This window comes from Salminus brasiliensis, chromosome 12 (genome assembly GCF_030463535.1).
Source record: "Salminus brasiliensis chromosome 12, fSalBra1.hap2, whole genome shotgun sequence".
Taxonomy (NCBI): Eukaryota; Metazoa; Chordata; class Actinopteri; order Characiformes; family Bryconidae; genus Salminus; species Salminus brasiliensis.
In genome coordinates, this window is record NC_132889.1 from 9,652,092 (window position 1) to 9,674,410 (window position 22,319).

The window sequence follows — 22,319 nt, forward strand, 5'->3', positions numbered from 1 at the left end:
TGTGTGGAGAGGTTTTCCCCCACCCGTATTGGGCCAGAGCCCGCCCTCTCGATTGGGTATTGGTTTCTATTCGCAAGCAAGACGACCAATGGATCCGAACCTCCGAACGAGACAAGCATGGCGGCCGAGCGCATTATGTATGTATCTGCCCAACTGTCACTATGGAGTACCACAGCATTCGGCAACAGCACAGTAAACCACCATTTACATTTAACCACAATTAAATAATATCATTTAATTTAATTACATTTTATTGTCTGTGAAACACCTGTTGAAGCCAGTCCTATGTTTAGCTGACTCACATTGCCTTGTTTGTGTTAAGAGTTGTAGAAATTTGTCACCTTCATTCCGAGGGTACTTGTTCAGCTATATTTTATCAATCGTACAGATCGTATTTCAGCAGCTCACAGAGGTCTTTTAATTGGTCGCACAGAGAGGACAATTACTTATTCACACCTACAGATTTCTAACCCGTCTAATAAGCCTACCATGCACAACAAATACACTGGGTGCTTCACATTGAGGAGTTATTCTAATAAAACAATTAACAAAACACCTGAAAACATATCAATAAACATTGGAGCATCATGATGTTCATACTAAGAACCAACATTTCTAAAGACATAGATCAATAGAAACCCTATAAAAGATGATAAAAAAAAAGAGCCTATAAGGGTTTTTATGAGCACTTTTAAACCCTGATTCTGCTGGTCTCCACATACTTAGATCTTATTGCAGATATTGTAAATTACTTTAAGTTAGTCAGTTTTATTATGTAGTGAACAAACTTGCAATGGAGCAGTTTCAGTGGAGTCCAAATGCAAAAATTTACTCTATTGCTACTATCAAGAGGTTTCTAGCTCTTGTAGCGGTTGTACCCTTTATCTGCTCGAACACATTAAATCACAAACTAATTGGCTATTCACCAAGCCCTGAACACACTTCAACCTAGCAAAACAAAATACTACAATATGTAGAACAGGGGTTCTCCACTCCAGGGGTACTGTAGTGCACAGCTACTAGTAGTGGCCATAATATTGTTTTTGCCTGTATGTTCCTCATCGGTCACTTCTTTTCATGTAGTAGAAAGTAAATCACTATGAATGAAGCTAGTGGTCTGTTACCTTGTTCAGTCACATGTCATTGGTCTTTATTTTTATTGTATATCCCCTCCTTCCCTTTGTAAACAAAAACATAAATTTGCATGCAAAACACATTTGGAGAAGTCAAATTATCAAAACATTGACACCTACAACCAGAAATACATACAAAGCTTTATTAAATCAAATAATGAATAACATTGATCCATTTGCTTTCATCAAAGCAACACAAGGGGCACTATTTTTTCTACACCCAAAACCCAGTGGACCAAAAGTGTTGTGTTTGGGCCCCAGGCACAGAGACAGTGCTGAACAAGTAAAATGACTAGGGCTCCCAATTGTCACACCTTAAATCATAAAACAACAGCATGTAGAGACTGAACTGAAGACTTGCAGGTAAGACATGGAAATGGCCAGTCATTTTGACTGTTTGGTAAATCTTTATTTTAAGCCCTCCAAATGTACACAAAACATAACCAGGCCAGTCACAAGGACTCCTAAATTAAAGGAATACTCCTGTGATGAACCTCATCTCTGAGTGCACTTAGTGATATTCTGTAATCACAGAAATTAATTAGATTTTCATTTTTATCTGAGGATAAAGAACCATTTAAAAAGGTCTGGAAAGGTTCATCACACTTTGCATCCGTACTAACATGGTTCTTTATGGGACCAAAAGTGATTCTTCAAGGTCATTGCGCAAAAAACCCCCAAAACATTTGAAGCAGTTTCATTGTTTAGAGTGTAGCACATTTGACTAATTAAAGTTTAAAAGCATTAGCCTGCCTGTAGCATAGACGCAGTAACATTACTCATATTTCATATCTGTAATTCAGAGAATGCAGTGGCATTCGGGGGAAAAAATTTACAGAACCTTCTTAATTCCACAGAGCACCACAGCAGCCATTTCCAAAAATACCATTATTTTCTGCCAAAAAGAAATCCAACCTTGAACCAGAGTTTCTAAAATGGGTATGAGGCGGACCATAAAATGATGCTGGACATTGTTTTTCCCTTCCTTTACCCCATTTTCGACCAAATTTGGAAGGCCAATTACCCAATCCCTGTTCATGTAAACTTCCTCATCATCCCCTTTTAAAACTGATGCAGCATTGCTAGGTTGCCAGCACGCTCTGAAGAAAAGAGCGGCTCCCCAGCTTCAATTCAACAGTTAACAGATGCCTGTGCTGAAAAGTTAGTAAATGCTTAGCTTTGTTACTGTTGCCGTTTTCCCATTCCCTTCCCACCCTGCTGATACTGAGAAACCCAGAAAAAGTACTTTCCACAGCAATGGACTACAAGACAGATAAGACACATGGATTTAGTGGTAAAAACACTGGAGTATTCCTTTAACAGTCAACATGGCAATGTGAGACTGGTGCAGGTTTGCAGTAAGCAGACTTGCAGTTAAGAGCGGCGACAGCACCGTTAGGCACAAATAGGCACTTATTTTAGCAGGTGGAGGGGACAAATCCACACACACACTTTCAGAAAAGCATTTTGTCCCACTCAGAACACATGTAACCAGTTTTAGAACAAGAACCGATATCATCATAGACACTTGAGATCTTCAACACACATCACAACACATGGCCCATTATCTTAAACCTGCACCCATGGTTATTCTTTACAGCTGTTTTACAGCTTGTGCATTTCCTAAAGTAAACACATAACCGTTTAGTTTCTGCAGTTTAAGTCATTCACATTTTTTTTTACATTTTCATCTGACAGTCTTACACTGCTACCTCTAAAATTCAGTCTCAGTGTGGCGGTAGGTTTTCATCCCAAACATTCATTCACATGATCTCCAATTTGGTTATGATGAAAACATGAAGCACGCACACTCTTTGCTCATAAGTTTGGATAGCTCCACTGTTGACTATGTGCAATGTGCAGTGCTGCCCCCTAGTGTTAAACGCCATTCATTTTCAATATTTCCTGAATGTCAAGCTCTGAGCATCTGACAAAAAACACAGTTAAACTGTCCAAATCGATCTCTCGCCAATGTCTGATATTAATTTCTCCCTGAAGATTAAAACACTGAATATTTAGGATATACTTTCATTATATTTTTAGTTTTCCAGTGACAGCCTCAAGACTCAATTACACAGAGGTCTGGAGTGAGGTGGGGTGACTTTCCATGATCAAAATAACAGTCATACTGTAATGACGTTCTGAGGGCATTTGGTAAGACAGGGGAGAGGACATAGGGGCTGGAATCCCATACAGTATAGTGACTTTCCAGCTCTAAAAGCTAAAAGCAGCTTAAACTTGGTAATTAACCGATTCATGAAAATGGTGTGCTTAAGCAGGAATAAATCACCAGCTTGCAGGAATCCCTCCAGGACAAATTACCCACCTTTGCTCTATGACACATTTAATACTGCATAAATAAAAGAACAGGTATGGAAAAATCTAATTTACAACTGTCCACTTAACCTAGATGTAGTACACCAGATACATTTGATATCCCTATTTGGCGTTTGCAGTATGCAGAATGTAGTTATGCACAAAATGCCTTCCTATGAACTATAAAACTAAACAAAACTTCAATGTAGCTGAACAATCTGGGCAGCCATTTAAGACAACAGCTACTGTATCGAGTTTAAACTCCCCATTGTGCACAAACATGTCATGCAAAAAGGTGTCATGGAGGGCACAGGCTTAAACTTGCAGTTTTGGTTATTTTTATTTATTTTGTCCCCTAATTAACAGTCTTGAACTTCCAAATTGAAGATTTTATTAAGTAGTCATAAGTCAAAAAATGTTATCTAGTTTTTATAGGCATGCTTGACCTCTTCTGCTGGTTGGCATTCAATAGAGCACCTGTTGTTTCCCAGTAGTTCCTCAAAGTCTTTAAAAGAGAATGAATTAAATATTCACAAAACTTTGTAAAGTCTACGACAATGAATTCTAAAATCATGTTGGATATCGCAGATCATTTCAGTGTCACCACTTGATGGAGTTAAAAGCAATATCTGTTTTCGTTTTCCTGTAAAAAAAATAGCAGGATGGGGCACCTCAGAGACTCTTTCAAAAAACAAAACTAGAACCGGCATATTAAAAAGGGGAGAGGATTTTTTTTTTTTACAAAGGAAATAAACAGAAATGATCCAAATGACAGGAGAACAATACAATGAAATGGGCAGGTAGGAAACATACTAAAGGCATCATCACAGCTTAAGACACCTGCCGCAGTAGAATTAGTGGAGTGTGGAATTCGAACACATTACCACCGCCACCCTTATCATCACAGAATCTGATTGGATTGCTGTCAAATGAGCCTGTCAGCCCAAGGTCTGCTGTTCTGTAAAGGCAATGGTCATACACACACCCACACATATACAAACCTTCCACCCCAATTAGTTCATATTCATGCTAGCCAATCTGGCCCAACAAACACTAATATTGATATTCCTTGCTTTTGACTTGTTTATCATTAAAAGCACATTAGTGACCAATTGAGACAGCAAACAGGAGCAGACAAACGTCAGCAGCAGACCTCTAACAAACAGAGAGTCTTTGAGGGATGGGGGCAGGGGAGAAGAGAGGGGGAGAGAATGAGAGAGAGAGAGAGATTTGGGAGACTCCCCTGGAATTAAAAGCCGCTCCAATGGGATCAATAGGGGCAGTATGTCACCGTGATGAGCTTCGTTCTTTGCTTACACAGTCATCTTGGCTGGTGATGTCACCATTTCCCATCATGCTACAGGTTCTCCGCTTCTTCCTGCGGTGGGCCATGGCATCCCCCTCAGAACCAGTCTCAGCCTTTGGAGAGAAGAAAATTTGTGTCTGTGTATCTCTTTCACACACACAACCACACATGGATGTGTGCTTTCAATCCAGTAATAGAGCAGGAGCAGAACATTAAAAACACTATGAACACTGGTCATTTAAACAAAGTTGACTACCAAACAAAATAACAGTCTGACTAACCTCCCTGGTCATTCAGCTCCCTATATATATATATATATATATATATATATATATATATATATATATATATATATATATATATATATATATATACACACACACACACACACACACACACACACACACGGTCACGGTGGCAGGATATACCTCGGAGTCTGAATCAGAGGAACTAGAAGATGAGGAAGAAGAAGAGTCGCTAGAGCTGTCAGAAGCAATGCCCGTGGACTCCTGCAGGTCCACTTTGTCTGCAAGGGATGCTAAATCCGGCCTCTCCTGCTTTAGAATTCTGGGAGAGATAAAAAAAAAATGAAGATAAACAAATTAAATGTGTATAGCTATGATCTGTAGTGGTAATTGATATAACAAATGTAACCCGATGGCAATGCTTCAAACGTTGTCTTTATAAAGCTTTGTAAAGCTGTGAATTTGGGCATTAGAATTTACTGATTTACTAATCTCTAGCACAGGACATATATATATAAAATTAATTATTATATTATATTATAATTCTGCAGACAATAATAATTAGTGTACATTTATATCATCACCCAAGACTAACTAGTAGGTTTTAAAAAACAGACCTGCAAAATTATTACCTGTACCACTTCCTGGAGAGTTTCGGCCGACCACGAACAGTCTTGTGCCAAACAATGGGGAAGTTGGTGGTGCTGGCAAAGTTCTGAGTGACTGCAATGGTTGTATCTAAGTTGAGAACAACATGCCACCAGCCACCTAAAAAAAAAAAAAGAAGACTAGACTTTACCACCAAAAAATAGAGTGTCCAAAAGTAGGGGTCTCAATTAGGACACATAATACTACTTAAAATGCCTGCAGATAATTACAACATGGTAGGAAAGGATTTAAAACTGGCATTGTGACCAGACTTGTGATTGAGTCTTTGAATGGCTGCCTTCAGAAATGTAGGAGATGCTGTCTAGTTAAATCCTCTTCGCAGACTCATGCAAGTTCACCCAAAAAGCAGACCGCAAGATACATAACGAAGTCTTCAACAATCCTCTGGACCATTACTGGACTAACAGACAGCTCTTGCCACAGTTGATGTCAAAGTACATGCATCAGGGCAGGAAAAAAGTGCCTAAATTGAGACTAAATTTTGGCAAGATGGAGATGTTGTGGTTTGAGGCAGCGTGGAAAGGAAAAAAACAAAAACAAAAAACAAACAAACAAACAAAAAAAAAACATTCTTACACCACAATCAAAGATTAGTCAATAACTGACCAGGAACAAAGACTGTCTCTCCAGGATGTTGCAGGATCTCCAGGGGTCGGAATTCAGCAGGCCAGGTAGACTGCTGCGTGCGAGGGTAAATCACGCTGAACCAGGTGATTGCTTCGTCCTGCTGGTTGCCACCTTCGTCTCGGGTCACCTTGATGAGTTCACGAGGTGTGTGTGTGGGGAAGAGGCACCAGCGCTTGTGGCCCTGAACTAAGGCATTCCACGCACTTGTGCCCAGTGGGTCGATGTGAATGCCAGTGCCGGAGCGAGCAGGGCCCATCACAAACCACCTGAGGATAAGAGAGAGGACATTAAATAATTAAAAGATATACTAGATAATAATACATTTATACTAATAATACACTAATACATTTCTTTGTCCAGTCCATCTCTTAACTGTAAAATGTTATCAATTTCTTCAATCACATTTTTGTACAATAATTCATGAATTAATTCCTTCAGAATTGGGAAAGATTATTTGAATATATGGATATTCAAACTAGGCCAATAGTGAATATCCTAATCAAGTTACATATAAATGTATTACGTAGATTTCCTTACATATCATTAGCTATTCCACCAGGTTATTCTGTATTAATATTCTGTATGTTGACATTTTGAAACTTAATTTCTATCATGATAATATTATCATGATAAATGTGCAGACAACAATCATTTTTCAAAATTTACACTACTGTCCAAAGCCCAAGTCAAACCCTTCTAGGTAATTCCAAAGGTTCTTATTCTACAACGAGAGAAAAAAACAAACAAAAAACAAACAAACAAACAAAAAAAAAACTCTTGAATACTGTTCTGTGAAGAATTATTCTATTCAGCACTAAAAAGCGTTCAACATTTGACATTTGTTATGCTTGTTAAGCCCTTTTACTTAAAGTGTACATTTTTGATAGGTTGTCTGTTAAACCATCAAACACATAGAACCAATTGCCTGTGTTTTACCTGTATGGAGGACGTCGCTTCTCCCCAGCAAACTGAAAGAGGTCATCTCTGAAGAAGACTGGCACCTGATAATCCTCCAGCAGCTTGCAACGTTTGGCATGTTCACCATAGCTGCTATCAAAGATGTAGAGCGGGCTGTCGTCTCGTGAGCTCTCCATGTACTCTACGTAATACTTCATCTTCATTTTCACAGAGTAACCGTCGTTGTCCTCGCCACACTTGAATTTCTGGTTGCGGTACTTGCGTTTGAGTCGTTCCAGGGTCCATTTCTCCCGGGCGGGCCATGACTCCTGGCAGTTAAGCAGAACCACAGGTTTATAGGGCTTCTCAAAGCGCTGGATGAATTCTTCTGAACTTAGATGTAGGGTGTCCACTCGCTCCACATTATCCTAAGACAAAAAGGAAAAACACATCAGTTGTGTTTCTGGGAAAATATGGCAGCCTCCTTTGCAGCAAGTTCATTCACAGTCTAACCTAAAAAGAAAACCATAATAAAGTACCATAATAAAATGCTGCTTTTGCAGTCTTTGCACGTAAAATGTTTAGGACATGTGGCTGTGCATTCATATAGGCACAGCCACATGTCCTAAGTGTTTTCCTCTTTTTCTTTGTATGAGTCAAGAAATCACTGTGCATGACCCTGGCAGTGTGTTTACCTTAGGCAGTTTTGAGAGGAATGAGAAGAATATACACATACATATATATATATATATATATATATATATATATACACATATACACATACACACACATCTGTCACCAATTAAACTGCCTCTGATCAACCCAATGAAGTTCAGCTGTTCTAGTAGGCTTGTCCTGACATTTTTGTAACCACTTCTTCCAGCACAAGCCATGGTCCGCAAAGAGCTGCCAGCACATCAGAGGGATCCCATTATAAAAATATATCAGTTAGGTGAAGGCTACAAAAGAATTTCCAAGTCATTACATATACCATGGAACACAACGAAGACTGTCATCATCAAGTGGAGAAAACATGGCACAACAGTGACCTTACCAAGAACAGGACGTCCGTCCAAATTTGATCATAAGACAAGAAGAAAACTGATCAGGGAGGCTGCCAAGAGGCCAACAGCAACACTGAAGGAGCTGCAAGAATTTCTGGCAAGTACTGGCTGTGCAGTACAGGTGACAATCTCCTTCTTCATATGTTTGTGGGGTAGGGTGGCAAGACGGAAGCCTTATCTTTCAAAGAAAAACATCCAAGCACGGCTTAATTTTGCAAAAAAGACATCTGAAATCTCCCAAAGCCATGTGGAAAAATGTGTTATGGTCTGATGAAACCAAGGTTTAACTTTTTGGACATAATTCCAAAAGGTATATTTGGTGCAAAAACAACACTGCTCATCACCAAAAAAACACTATACCTACAGTGAAGCATGGTGGTGGCAGCATCATTCGTTGGGGCTGTTTTTCTTCAGCTGGAACTGGGGCCTTAGTTAGGGTGGACGGAATTATGAACAGTTCCAAATACCAGTGAGTCAGTAATGGTGTGGGGTAGCATTTATTTGGAGGGCCGCACAGCCCTCCATGTGCTCGCCAGAGGTAGCCGGACTGCCATTAGGTACAGAGAGGAGATCCTCAGACCCCGTGTGAGACCATATGCTGGTGCGGTCCTGGGTTCCTCCTAATGCAGGACAATGCTAGACCTCGTGTGGCTGGAGTGTGTCAGCAGTTCCTGCAAGATGAAGGCATTGAAGCTATGGACTGGCCCGCCCGTTCCCCAGACCTGAATCCGATTGAGCACATCTGGGACATCATGTCTCACTCCATCCACCAATGTCACATTGCACCACAGACTGTCCAGGAGTTGGCGGATGCTTTAGTCCAGGTCTGGGAGGAGATCCCTCAGGAGACCATCCGCCACCTCATCAGGAGCATGCCCAGGCGTTGTAGGGAGGTCATACAGGCACGTGGAGGCCTCACACAATACTGAGCCTCATTTTGACTTGTTTTAAGGACATTACATCAAAGTTGGATCAGCCTGTAGTGTGTTATTCCACTTTCATTTTGTGTGTGACTCCAAATCCAGGCCTCCATTGGTTAATTTGATTTCCATTGATTTTTGTGTGATTTTGTTGTCAGCACATTCAACTTTGTACAGAAAGTATTCAATGAGAATTTCTTTCATTCAGATCTAGGATGTTCCATTTATTTTATATATATATATATATATATATATATATATATATATATATATATATATATATATATATATATATAGCCACGATCAGTGACAGAAGAGGTGAATTTGGAAGAACTGCTAACCCTCGCCATGGTGTACGTGCAGTAAGTAACGTAGCTTGACCAAAGCCAGCATTAACGTCAACTCACACGCGGTCCGAACAGCAGCAATGTGGTACAGGTAGATGCTAGCTACACTGTACAAACTTCTGGGCAGTCTTATTTCTCAACACACACACACACACGTGGAAAACGCGCCACAGGGCGTCTGGCATGAAACGCGTTAGCACTAATGCCGCGCGAAGCTAGCTGGCTAACTAGCTTTCGGTCAGAGACTAGTGATGGCTAGTCAGCCAGCCAGCTAGCTGTCAGCGCCTAGTTACCAAATACTCGGTTACCTTGACTGTCCGATGCGAAAGGTCGAATGTCTCGCAGTAGTTATGCTTTGTCCAATCAACGGAATCCTTTAGTTCGGGCCTGGCGCTCCGTTTGGCTTCTTTGATTCGCTTCTTGCTCTTGTGGTTCATTCCCTCGAGATGTTTACGGCTGTGTCGAGCTCTGGCTGCAGCAAAAGTGATTAGCCGCGCAGGCTAGCTTCCTGCTAATGACGCCAGTGACTGAAGCGCTACAGCTAGCGAGCCGAGCATCAATTTGGTACTTCACATTTAGAAACAATCGCTTTAATAAGGACCAATCTGTTTATTTCGGCAACAGTTGATGCAGGAAGGAACTGCTCAAATGAACCAAGATAGCCGGGCGACAGCCCTAACTTCAACCAATAAAGTCGCGATGAACGCAACCTACTGTTAAATGACTAAACCCCGCCTTTCCTTCGGTGTTAAGAACGGCATTTGCTGCCTTTTTAGGCGCTTTATGCCCCTGCTATTTGATTGGTTGTTGTAAATATTTTGTCTGTCATTCAAAAGACAAACCAATAAGATAGCAATAGTAGAACAGACCGCCGAAACCCCCAAATCTGATTGGCTGAATGTACATTTCGCAATATGAGAGCTTCCCACGGTGGCTGAATGTCAAATGGCTTCCTATTCCCTACACACGTGTACACTTGTTTACCTGCTCTACAAATACCTTGAAACTATACCATGTGCGCCCAAATAGTGCACAAAAGTAGTGTCAGTCTACAGCTGGTGCCGTTTTCTTATACATTTAATGCAATATTTGGGGTAGTGCGTTGTTTCCTTCATTTCTTGGTACACTACATAGGGAGCAGGGAGCCATTTGAAGATCGACCACAATCTGTAGTTAGGAAGTTGTGTTAGCGATCTGTTTTTGAAAGATATGCTTCACCAGAGAAAGCTTTTAGGTTGTTAAATATTAAATATTGCCAGGCAATGCTACGCAGGACAGTGAAAACGTAGACTATATGAACACGAGCATGAACGAATCCATCAGTGAATGTTTTGTCCAGAAAACCTTCACATTTGAAAGCTATGACGGCACGCTGACTGTACATATCCCTGAGGTAGGAGAAGTGCTCAGGCGACGGCATATTAACTTCTTAACTAGCAAGTGCTAATGTCTTTCTATGTGTTTACAGGTTCTCCATCCACAGTATGGGATGTACGTGTGGCCCTGCGCGGTGGTGTTGGCCCAGTATGTGTGGACTGCGAGAGAGAAACTGCAGCATAAAGCTGTGCTGGAGGTAGACCTGTGTTTTGAAAAGAACCTGGCAAAACGCCACGTATTACGATTTCGATACTGTAAGCATGACGACATATTGCGGTTTTCAGAATCAAATCTAAACCGTCACTGTAAAAAAATACACAATCATATGCATAAAATATGAGTAATAAAGTTGACTTTTCATACAGTGGTGTCTGTAGACACTACAGTCTGGGTAACAAAAAAATTAACCACTATCTGTCACAAAGAAATAAAAAATTTACGCTGTTTTTTTAGAATCTGTTCAGTATTGCATAAAATACTATAACAATACTTAAATCATTTCTTACAGCCCTGGAGTTCAAGCTTTTAGCTCTAGCTCGAGCTGGACTAAATGCATTTTCAATTGCAGCAGTGCTAAATACGTTTTCTTTTCGTCTCAGCTTGGTTCTGGAGTTAGCTTACCCGGTGTGGTGGCTGCAAAGTGTGGAGCTCAGGTGATTCTGTCTGACAGTGCTGAGCTTCCCCACTGCCTCAACAACTGCAAGCATTCCTGTGAAGTCAATGGACTTGCTGGTGTACCTGTGGTGGGACTTACCTGGGGACAGGTGGCACCAGAGTTGCTGTCTCTGCCACCTGTGGATGTTATCCTGGGATCAGATGTGTTCTATGAGCCTGAAGGTAAGCCTTGTTCCAACAAATCTTAGAGTATTCCTGAAACCCAGTGTTTTCATTTGGACTGTCAGGGTGGTTACATAATTGTAGTTTAGCTGATTCGGATTACTTAAGCTGGCCGCCAACATTTACCATCATTTCAGTCATATTCTGTTGCAACAGAATAGTCAAGACCAGCTTTTGCTGGTTATAAGTGATTGTCATGCTGGTCATACTGGTCTTTTTATTTATTTATTTATTTTATTTTTCTATACATGCTTATGTATTTATTATATTCAATGTATATATTGTATGTCTGTCAGTGCTGTCTGATATGTCTACTTCTCTAGCTTAATCATTTTGTGTTGTATTTGCACATTGGAGCCTGGATAAACGCAATCTTGTTTAGCTATGCACTCCTGCTGTATAGTCTAAATGGCAAGTTCACTTCGACTATGACTTCAACTAGCTTGGTCAGGATGGTCAACCTAGGAGACCAGTTAAACCATAACACTAAATACCCTATGCTGGTGAAGAGCTAAACTGGTCAACCAGCTTGTGACAACCAGGCTGTTTTTTTCAGCAGGGTTCTAATTTGGTACTATACCAGGTTTACTTGATAGCTATCAGTGAAACATAACATTATCTAATGGAGAAAGTTAGAAAGCAAGATAGCGTATCGGAGGGTAAAGTCTGGCACATGTAATGTGCTCAAATGGATCTCAGACCACCTCCTGAAGTGGTTTGAGTGATTAGATTTGTATCTGCTTTAAATGTGTCTTGGGTGTGTATACACTTGCATACATGGCTTGGCATTATCAAGATATATTCCTGATACTCAAGACGAAGTAACTAGGTGTAGACTGGATGTTAATTAATTAACTAATTAATTAAATAAATAAATCAATAATTAATCTTAATTAATTCCCTCTATCTCTCTCTCTCTTTAAAGATTTTGAAGATGTCCTGGTCACAGTATCTATTCTCTTAAAGCAGAACCCCTGTGGTCAGTTCTGGACCACATATCAGGAGAGAAGGTAATAGTTTACTTCCTTTGTTTTTAAAGCAGGGCAGTTTTTATAGCAGCTAGTAAAAATCTAGTGAGTTGATAAACCTCCACTAAGGGTTTATTCTTTATAGCAGTTCTGTTTTTTTTTTTTTTTTTAATTAAATAACGCATTAGTTGATGCTTTATATTGTTTCAGCACTGACTGGTCTGTGGAGACTTTGCTGCACAAGTGGAACCTGCAGTGCACTGATGTTCCATTAGAGACTTTCCATGCAAACAGAAACGACCTCGCTGGATCAACTCTACCTGGAAATCATACAATACAAATGATGATTGTAACAGCAAAAGGTTGAAGCCTGATTTGTTGATAAACAAGACAATTTTAAATTTGTCTTTTTACAAACAAAAATAAATAAATAAAATGAAATATATATATATATATAAGTTTGTCCTACTGTCCAGTAAAGCATTTTTTCTAGATTTTGGTGTTGCTGTTGCTGTGACTGTCAAGTAATTGCAGTGTCTGTAATAATAAAACAGTCAAGAGGTAAAATTATTTTCAAATATTAAACAGAATCTACCACTAAATAGAGTAGTGCCCAGGTGTGAAAACTTGTAATTTAACACACTGTTCAAATTTGGCTGCCTTCTTGATGTCACACATTCGAATTGGAATTCGAATAATTTGAGTAGAACTTTGGTACTATGCATGTATGCATGGCCATGGTGTATTGTATAGCAATGGAGCACTTTCACTGTCCGGCAATCAATTTAGCAATGACTGTGGCCTTATAGCGAGTTAACGGGTGAAAAACCCAGTACTGCACATAATGATTGGACAATGTGAGAAAGTAAAAGTATAAAAGGGTAAGGCTACTCTGTTGATTGATAATTGATTCATAATAAGTGTAATATAGGTTAGCTTTCTTTTAATAAATGTCTGAAATGAACAAGATTATATCATGTTATGGTTCAACTGAAAAAACACAAAAAGCTCAAGTATTCACCCAGTCATACATTTTAAGTGTTACCAGTGAAGAACATGTGAATGTTAAATATTTCATGCAGTTGGGCTTCTCACTATAATATTGTAAACAAAAAAAAGAAGTTTAATGACCTTACTTTGCTGCTACTATAGGAAGCAAGTACATTTTTTTAAATTAAAGGTAAAAAAAAAAAAATTGCACTATTATAATTAACGTAGCTAACATTGTAGAGTAATTTCCTCTCAAGCCCTTCTACGTTCTTAGCTACTTTTTCCCTAAACTAACTCTTAGATGCGCGGTATGTCTAACAAACGGGATGTTTCCTATAGTATATGTAGCAGTTTTGAGAACTTTAGTCTCGGACAAAGAAGATTTATGAGAGAGAGAGAGAGACATGAGATTTAATTCATATTTCAGCATAACTACAGTGTAATCTGCCCTCTGAGCGCAACATTAGCCACGCTGTGTTTACATCGCTTAGAAAAACGCTAATACGGAGATTGACCTACAGGAGGAAGTTGGGGCCAAACTCAATAAAATGATTAATGTGAGTAAAAAAACGCGTAAACGCCTTAACGCTGACAGCACTAGTAAAAATACAACGAAACTATCAACAAACCCGGAAGCAATCTTTTAAAAACTCGGTTTCCCATAAGCAGTCTAATGGGTGACTCGGGTGGTCAGCTGATTCCTCACATGACAGATCTTTTCGCTGTCTGTAGAGAAACAGCCACGACCTGCTAGCAGTGGAGAAACGTATTGTCATATTGCAGTTGGATCGGTAATTACAGTCGTGCTTAATTTGGTTCGACGTGAAGTCGTTTCTTGCCTGACCCCACTACATTTCCACGATATGGTTCAGCCGTTCCTCGAGCTGTGAAACAGACACTCCCGACATTCGCCGGTAAGTTTCCAGCTAGTTAGACCTGACGGACAGTTCTTCATTGCCGCACAGATAACTCATTTACTCATTTATTACTTCAAAATTTAACATAGCTAAAATACTTGAAATGATCAAGTTAGTGTGTCTCCGAAGGTTTTCGGCTTGTCAGGAGGAGGGCGTTATCAGGCTGCATCTCACAGCATTGCAGGTAAAAAAAAAAAAGTCACCTGATTGTCTTTCAGATGTCACCCGACAACCTGAGGGGCCTTTCTGTGTTCACTGTTTCCAGGCTGTAGTCACCAAGTCACCAAGATGCTCCAAGAAAGGAAAACACTCATCAACATTTTTATCTTGGGCATTGGTTTCATGCTGATGTTCACCGCGTTTCAAACCTGCGGTAACATAGAAGTAAGGAAAACCTCTTTGGCGAGTTTCGTTTTGGAATTTAGTTCCCTGTGTTTAACTGTATGTAGCTAGTTTTTAGTTGGTTTCAGCGATTAAGCTTTTTCCCACGATTATTTCCCCCCATTTTCCACCATGTGTTTTCTCCAATATATTTATTGTGTGTGTGTGTGTGTGTGTGTCATAAATGCGTTTGGTCTTTTTACAGCAAACTGTGATAAAGAGTTACAACAGCACAGAGTTCCATGGCAGCGGATACAACAGGTATATATTTAACTGTGTCAATCATGCTTTTGCCTCCAGCTGTAAATCTGCATGAAACTATGAAACTGGATTTTTATGGTTGCATTTTTTGAATTGGGGTAAAAAAATAAATAAATAAATAAACGAATTTAAAGATATCATCTGACCTAGTTTTATAAGTGCCCTTCCTTGAGACTTCAAATGTCCAGCTTTCCAGAACTTGGTAAAATGTTTGCTGTAATCTAATGAATCGGAAAATTCATTCCTTTGCTGAGGGACCTTGACTAGTTCTGGGCAACACAGCAGTGCTTTTCGCTGGTGTTTGCACAAGCAGATGAGGCTGTCATTGAACTAAGAACATGACTAAGGCTTATATTACAGTTTTAGGTGTTCATGTACTAAGAATTAAACAATAATTACAGGAGCATTTTCTAGCCTTAGTGTTTATTCTTTTTGTTGCTGTGCCTTTAAAATGTAAAACAGTACTGTTCTGATTGGTTGCTCTGTACTTTGACAAAATTCTTGACAGCATGGCTATTATCTATGGAGTCTTCTCAGCTTCCAACCTAATAGCTCCCTCAGTGGTGGCTGTCATTGGACCTCAGCTGTCGCTGTTTTTCAGTGGACTGGTTTACAGGTAAGATCAGAATGAAGATATACTCCAGAATGAAGGTATACTCCAACTTACGTGGCTCTTATATTCAGATGCCCCTGAATGTCTTCATTACTTTGATTAGCTGTGTTCAATTAGAATTTTACAGTGTAGTAGCTCTCTGGCTCTCTTAAGACATAGTACTGTTTGTTCAAAACAATGTTTTTATGCACACCCTTTGTGATCTCTTTTTAGTGGCTACATTGCCATGTTCATCCATCCCTTTACCTGGAGTTTCTACACCGTTTCTGTCTTGGTTGGGATTGCAGCTGCAGGTATAGGGTGTCTACTCTCTTTTTTTTTTTTCCCACAAAACCTGTATGATATTCTTACTTCCACTTCAGCTGCTTCACCCGAGTAATGTTCTTTTTTACAGTATTGTGGACAGCTCAGGGGAACCTCCTCACCATTAACTCCACAGAGTCCACCATTGGCCGAAACAGTGGTATATTCTGGGCTCTGCTGCAGTTTAGGTGCTGTATCTGATGTATCTTTTTTTTCTTGTAGTTTGTTTTATGCTAAGTGGACACAACTTTCAAAATCACAGAATGGCTGTATTGATGAGACTACACAACTGTAATTTACCCTGACCTACTATAATGCAGCCTAAAGAAGCACACTATACAAGATTTCTGTCAGAATCTTGTTGCTGAAACACCAGTGTTACACCAGCGGTCATAATGGCAGAGTGCAGTGATTTTGCAGTGATTCAGTTGAGGGGTTTTGTTGTTGACCGGACTGTTGGGGGGAAATCATGTAGTGTGCACTCTCTAGCCATATCATTTAATCACATTCAGTCCACTGAATTCATTGCTAGCTACAATGAAGTTAGAAGATCTTATTGCAATTAATTAATTGATTTTGTTTTCTTTTTTCTTTCTAGCTTATTCTTTGGCAATCTTTACATATATATTAAGTGGCATGACAAAGTTCACATAACAGGTAAGATTGCCTTTTCCGATGATTTGCAGGGCTGCCAGGTTTCCTGTTTTTCACATTTAATTCATTAATCAGGGAGCCCTGCCTACAGCTGCACTGCTTTCTGTCTCAAAAATAATGAGTCTGTGTCACTATATCACTTCCCTGTTGTGTCAGACAAGGACCGCCAGACGGTGTTCATCTCGCTCACAGTTATAAGTCTAGTCGGCAACTTCCTCTTCTTCCTCATTCAGAAGATTGAGCCAGAAGCTCCGCCCACCGAGGCATCTGAGTCACTGCTGCCAGGAGACGCTTGTGAAAGCGATTCAGTCGTGGTGTGAGTATGGAAGTCATTGTGTACATTCAGGGGTTGTTAATACAACACATATAAATCAACTCTGTTTAAATATGTATGCATGTGCATATGTCTGTTTATTTTAAACACAGAGCACCCGAAAGTCTTGCCACTCAAGCTTTGAATGCATTCAGTAAGTTTCAGGTCTATGTTACAGTAACACATCATAAAACCTTAATTAGTTAATACCACCACCCCTTTTTTTTTTAACTCTCTTAATTTGAACTCTGTTAACAGAGAGAGCCATACAGCTGGCCATGACCAAAGAAATGCTTCTTCTGAGTATATCCATCGCATACACAGGTAAATCCAGTTCTGTTATTAGGCAAGTGTAATTTAAGGTACCTATGGATTAATATTTATTGAATATGCAGAAGTAACGGATCACCTTTCTTTAGTTTACAGTGCTCCCCATAATGTTTGGGACACAGACATACTTTTTTTTCCTTGACCTGCCCCTCTTCTCCACATTAAAAAAATTAACATTTTCTGATTTGATTAATGATTGATTACACATTCCACACTTAGACCATTGCTGTTCCCTAGTTGGTATTGTCCCACCCATGGGATTGGACTGTTGGACCGGCGTAGAATGTTCAGCTTCGACCGTGACACAACAATCGTCATTAATTCCACTAGTTCATCTAACTAGCTTCCCCCAACAAACAGCATGTCCCCACAACACTGCCAAAACACAGCAACAGAAGACTTGTTTTAAATTCTACCATGACCCCACAGAGTCACCATGGAGGCTAAGAGAGTTAACGTTGGCTAAAATTATGATTAAAATGCCGAGGTCCATAACCTACTATTAGTTTGGATCTTATTAGTCTACTTACTATTATTCGAAAAGGTAAAGAAAAGGTAAAGGTGCACGTATTTGTCACTGAACAGTGTACACTGTACAGCGAAATGTGTCCTCCGCATTTAACCCATCTGGTAGTGAACATACACTCACACACACACACGTGTTAGGGGCAGTGAGTACACACACACCCAGAGCGGTGGGCAGCCAACTCCAGCGCCCGGGGAGCAGAGAGGGTAAAGGGCCTTGCTCAAGGGCCCAACAGTGGCAGCTTGCCGAGCCCGGGAATCGAACCCACAACCCTGTTATCAATATCCCGGCGCTCTAACCGCTAGTTACTATTATCCATATTCTTCTTGTATGTATCACTCTGAATCAAATACATATGAACTTCTCATCCTGCTGTTGTCATCTGAGAGCAAAATGCTAAGATATAGCTGCACTATTACACATTATTAGCACTAACATTACCATTATCTTCAACGATGAGTGCAAGTGGTGTACCATACAGTTTCTGCACTGTGTTCAAAGTGGATGTGAAGCCATCGTAGGGGGTCAGTCTGAATCTATTGCAACTAAGGGATCACTTGATTATTGGATGGTCCAATATAGATGCCTTGTAGATGACGTTTAACTGAATATGTATTAAATGCAACTGAATTCTAAGATGAATGTAAATAATTAGCTATTGAATGTAACCCTGCACCTAACCCTAATTTTAACCTTACCCTTGAATCAGCCTTAAAATCTAACATTAGCTTTACCCTTGCATCCTAACCCTAACATAAACCTAATTCTTAAATCTAACCCTAAAAGGGTAAGGCTAGGGTTAGCGTTAGGTGTAGGGTTAAATTCAATAGACAGTCATTTACATTCAACATAAAGCTCAGTTGTGTTGATGATTTTAGTTGATCTTACTGAAACTGGTCACGTCATAGCATGTTGCTCACATTGAACTCTGCGAGCGACTGGCTGCTGCAAATGTCTGCTGCAAAGAACACAGCATTAAACTCACAGAAAGTCACAGAATTAAACTCCACAGAGCACACAAAAATGCCAGACTTTCAGGTTTGAACTCCTGTTCATCTTGCAGGACTGGAGCTGACCTTCTACAGTGGTGTGTATGGGACATGTATAGGAGCCATGACTCTGTTTGGGGATCATGCCAAGGGTCTCATTGGCCTCTCTGGAATCTTCATCGGTATTGGGGAAATACTTGGTAAGTTGTGTGTCAACAGTAGCAGGTTTACTTGCCTTAAAGGTCAATGAAAAATGAGAGGTGTAATGATGCACAAAATTTGAAATTTAACAAAACAGCATTGTATCAATAGGAAAAAAAATTTAATACAGCATAAATAAGGAATTTGTGCCTCGCGTTCATATTGCCACCATCACACAGAAACCTTGTGTCCCTAAAATGTTAACTTTGCATCTGTTACTACTTTACAAAATGTTACAACTTTACAAATAAAACATTAATGGAAGTATTTTATTTGTATTTTGGGGCATTTCTATTAGTCCATTTGTCATGAAATTGATAAGGTAATGGGTTGAGCATTATAAAGATATTTAAGGTTAAGCATACTTTACCACCATTGCACAGCAGTACAGCGGAATTCAGTATGTGCGCTTAGTCCATCCGTGGCAGGAAATATACATACTCATACTAGTGGAGTGGTGTGCAGTTTCCTCAAGGGCACATCAGGTTTGAACCAGCAACCTTCATGGTCCCAAACCCCACTTCGCTAACATTTAGCATTGTATAGGCGATACAGTGTATGAGAAATTATAATGGCTATTCTTCTTTTCCTTTTGGCCAGGTGGATCCTTGTTCGGAATGCTGAACCAGTGCAACCGCTTCGGTAGGAATCCAGTAGTGTTCTTGGGATTGTTAACCCATTTTTTGGCTTTCTACCTGATCTTCCTTAACATTGCCAGCGATGCTCCCCTGGCCCCAGAGGAAGGCACGGATCTGCAGGGCTTCATCACTCCGAGGTATGATCATTGAAGTGCAGAAAAGCAAAACTAGCTTGTCCAATCCTATACTTGGCCTCTTTGTACTTTGTCTTGTCTTGACTCTGACTGGCTTTGTAACTCCGTTCACTGTTCTTCGGGATCAGTGTGGATGTAGCGTTGCTGTGCAGTTTCCTTCTGGGCCTCGGAGACAGCTGTTTCAACACTCAGCTGCTCAGCATCATTGGCTTTATGTTTCGCAATGACAGCGCCCCAGCTTTTGCAGTCTTCAAGTTTGTACAGGTAAGTGTTTTCTTAATACCAGAATTTTGATTTTGGTACCAATATGAACTGTAATATTACAGTGCTGTATACCAAATGATACTGGGGGGGGGGGTGTCTGAAGAAGAGGCTTTATTAAATGTGTTAGCTATTTTTAGCTTATGTGTTAGCTATTTCAAAAAGCTTTAAAGGATTGAGATTTGTTTTGTAGAATGTTTTAGTACTGTATCATAGTAATACAGAATTGAAATTTCAACTGTAGTACAAGTAAAATGCTGCTGTTGCTGGTCTTGGTGTGAATCAAAGTAGCATTTATATGCTTGTTACATGTTTTCAAGAAAGACACTTTATTATCAAACATTGTGCATAGTAATACTTGTACTTTATCTTTTCATGGTCTTTGCAGTCCATCACCGCAGCAGTGGCTTTCTTCTATAGCAACTATCTCCTTTTGCACTGGCAACTGCTTATTATGGTGCTGGTGGGTTTCACCGGCACACTGTCCTTCTTCGTGGCCGAATGGATGGTGGTCAGCCGCCAACGGAACTCTGATTACGACAGCATCTGATGTCTGGGGATGGAAGAAATCCTGTAGTCCCAGAAGAGTCTGTCGGAGCACTGTCCTCTTCCACAGTTTTCCCAGCTGCTCTTTGGAACCTGAGCTGGGAGAGTTTTGTTGAATGGGCTGCGCTTTGCTGGTTTATTTTCGCTGATTAATTTCAGCATCTGATGACACTTTGAGCCCTTTGGCAATGGGGAACGCTTACTGCGTGTATCCTTTCTCCTTTTTCAGACTCAGCTGAACTTTTTTTTAAATATATGAAGCCATTACAAACTCACTGTTTGTTGTTTTCACTTGTAGAAGTGTTATTTTTTTTATGACTTCAAAGGGTTTGCAGGTCCCAACATTCAACTTCTAGAATGCAATAAAAAGCTTTAGATTTTATCGTGAGCTTGACTCCCTGCAATCCAAACATCATCAACTGTTTCAGCAGGATGCCATGAAACCAGGTGATCTCTTTGTCTGAGTACAAGCACTGTAGCGATTGCTCATCTATATGAAGGGATAAAATATCAGTGCTTTTTCATTTTAACACAAAGTAAAAAAAAAAAATCTGTCTGCTGTACTGTAAACCCTGCATGATATTATGCACTGTAATTCACTTAAAATGAGTAATGGGAAGACCTCAGCAGGTGCTTTTAATTAGTTTCTTTTTATATTTTCCAGCCACAACCCGTTATAATAATGTTAATATGAAATAAATAGCTGAGTTTTTCTTAATGTTAAATTTAGTTCTTGACATGGAGAATAGTGAGTTTCAAAAGAAACAATTTTGCCAAAGAATTAATGGAAATTACATCCTTGTACACCTTTGTAATGTGTCTTCTGAGTTTTTTTTCCTAGAGAACTATTTTTCTGCACAGCGCCCTGCATGGACTTCTCCACCGGGAATGTATTTTTAAAAATTAAATGTAGGCCAAATCCTGACCCAAAATTCTTTATGTACATCTTAACAATTTAATTGTGCAGGGCTTTTTTTTAGCTTGGCTTTTTTTTGTTTGTTTGTTTGGTTGGTTTTTGAGAACTAGTCAGATTATCATCTTCAATGCTCCATAATTTATAGAAGGCTGGAAGTAATGCATGTACTTTCTTGTAATAGCCTACACATATATCTGACAATGCTAAAATTAGTTTTATACTCCATATCTAAAGTATTTCCAGTTAATGAACACTCATTTCACAAGTGAAATTTAAACCCAAACAATGGCATCTGTGTCACTTTCCTATTTTTACAGAATTCAAAATACCTTGATTTTGACTAGATTTGCATGAGTTGGTGGAAAATGTATATAAAATACAGGTTTATGCTGTCTGTCTTCTTTCTGGGAATGGACTATGTATTATCAGCTCCACTTTAATTCAGGGTAATCTAAAGGATGTTGAGGGACATTTGAATAAACTGTATTTATGAACATTGGGTTGTTTACTTGAATCATTTAATTTGCCTGCTCTACAGAAACTAATAGGATGGAGATATATACATACATACATACAGTGTATCACAAAAGTGAGTACACCCCTCACATTTCTGCAGATCTTAAGGTATATCTTTTCATAG

General features: G+C 39.6%; 3 protein-coding genes across 4 annotated transcripts; 2 read left to right on the forward strand and 1 right to left on the reverse strand.

The window, feature by feature from the left end:
- Positions 1-1,157: 1,157 nt before the first annotated feature.
- Positions 1,158-10,240, reverse strand: jmjd6 (jumonji domain containing 6, arginine demethylase and lysine hydroxylase). The gene is made up of 6 exons (XM_072692931.1): positions 9,833-10,240; positions 7,233-7,621; positions 6,276-6,562; positions 5,633-5,768; positions 5,184-5,322; positions 1,158-4,868 (listed from the first exon to the last, which is right to left on the reverse strand). Exons 1-6 carry the CDS (start codon positions 9,959-9,961, stop codon positions 4,737-4,739), a joined length of 1,212 nt encoding a protein of 403 aa, XP_072549032.1. The 5' UTR covers positions 9,962-10,240; the 3' UTR covers positions 1,158-4,736.
- Positions 10,241-10,504: 264 nt separating this feature from the next.
- On the forward strand, positions 10,505-13,565 carry mettl23 (methyltransferase 23, arginine). Its single transcript, XM_072693957.1, has 5 exons — positions 10,505-10,917; positions 10,993-11,097; positions 11,501-11,738; positions 12,664-12,748; positions 12,917-13,565. Exons 1-5 carry the CDS (start codon positions 10,819-10,821, stop codon positions 13,071-13,073), a joined length of 684 nt encoding a protein of 227 aa, XP_072550058.1. The 5' UTR covers positions 10,505-10,818; the 3' UTR covers positions 13,074-13,565.
- An 856-nt stretch (positions 13,566-14,421) lies between these two features.
- On the forward strand, positions 14,422-22,175 carry mfsd11 (major facilitator superfamily domain containing 11). 2 transcript variants are annotated; one of them, XM_072693196.1, is made up of 15 exons: positions 14,422-14,610; positions 14,743-14,797; positions 14,879-14,997; positions 15,200-15,255; positions 15,764-15,871; positions 16,082-16,161; positions 16,263-16,359; positions 16,770-16,828; positions 16,982-17,141; positions 17,252-17,292; positions 17,397-17,462; positions 19,058-19,183; positions 19,785-19,959; positions 20,085-20,220; positions 20,606-22,175. In XM_072693196.1, the coding sequence occupies exons 3-15, from the start codon at positions 14,902-14,904 to the stop codon at positions 20,765-20,767; spliced, it is 1,362 nt and encodes a 453-aa protein (XP_072549297.1). In that variant the 5' UTR covers positions 14,422-14,610; positions 14,743-14,797; positions 14,879-14,901; the 3' UTR covers positions 20,768-22,175. The 2 variants fall into 2 exon arrangements, with proteins under 2 accessions (XP_072549297.1, XP_072549296.1); XM_072693195.1 differs by lacking the exon at positions 14,743-14,797 and having other exon boundaries at positions 14,832-14,997.
- Positions 22,176-22,319: the final 144 nt, after the last annotated feature.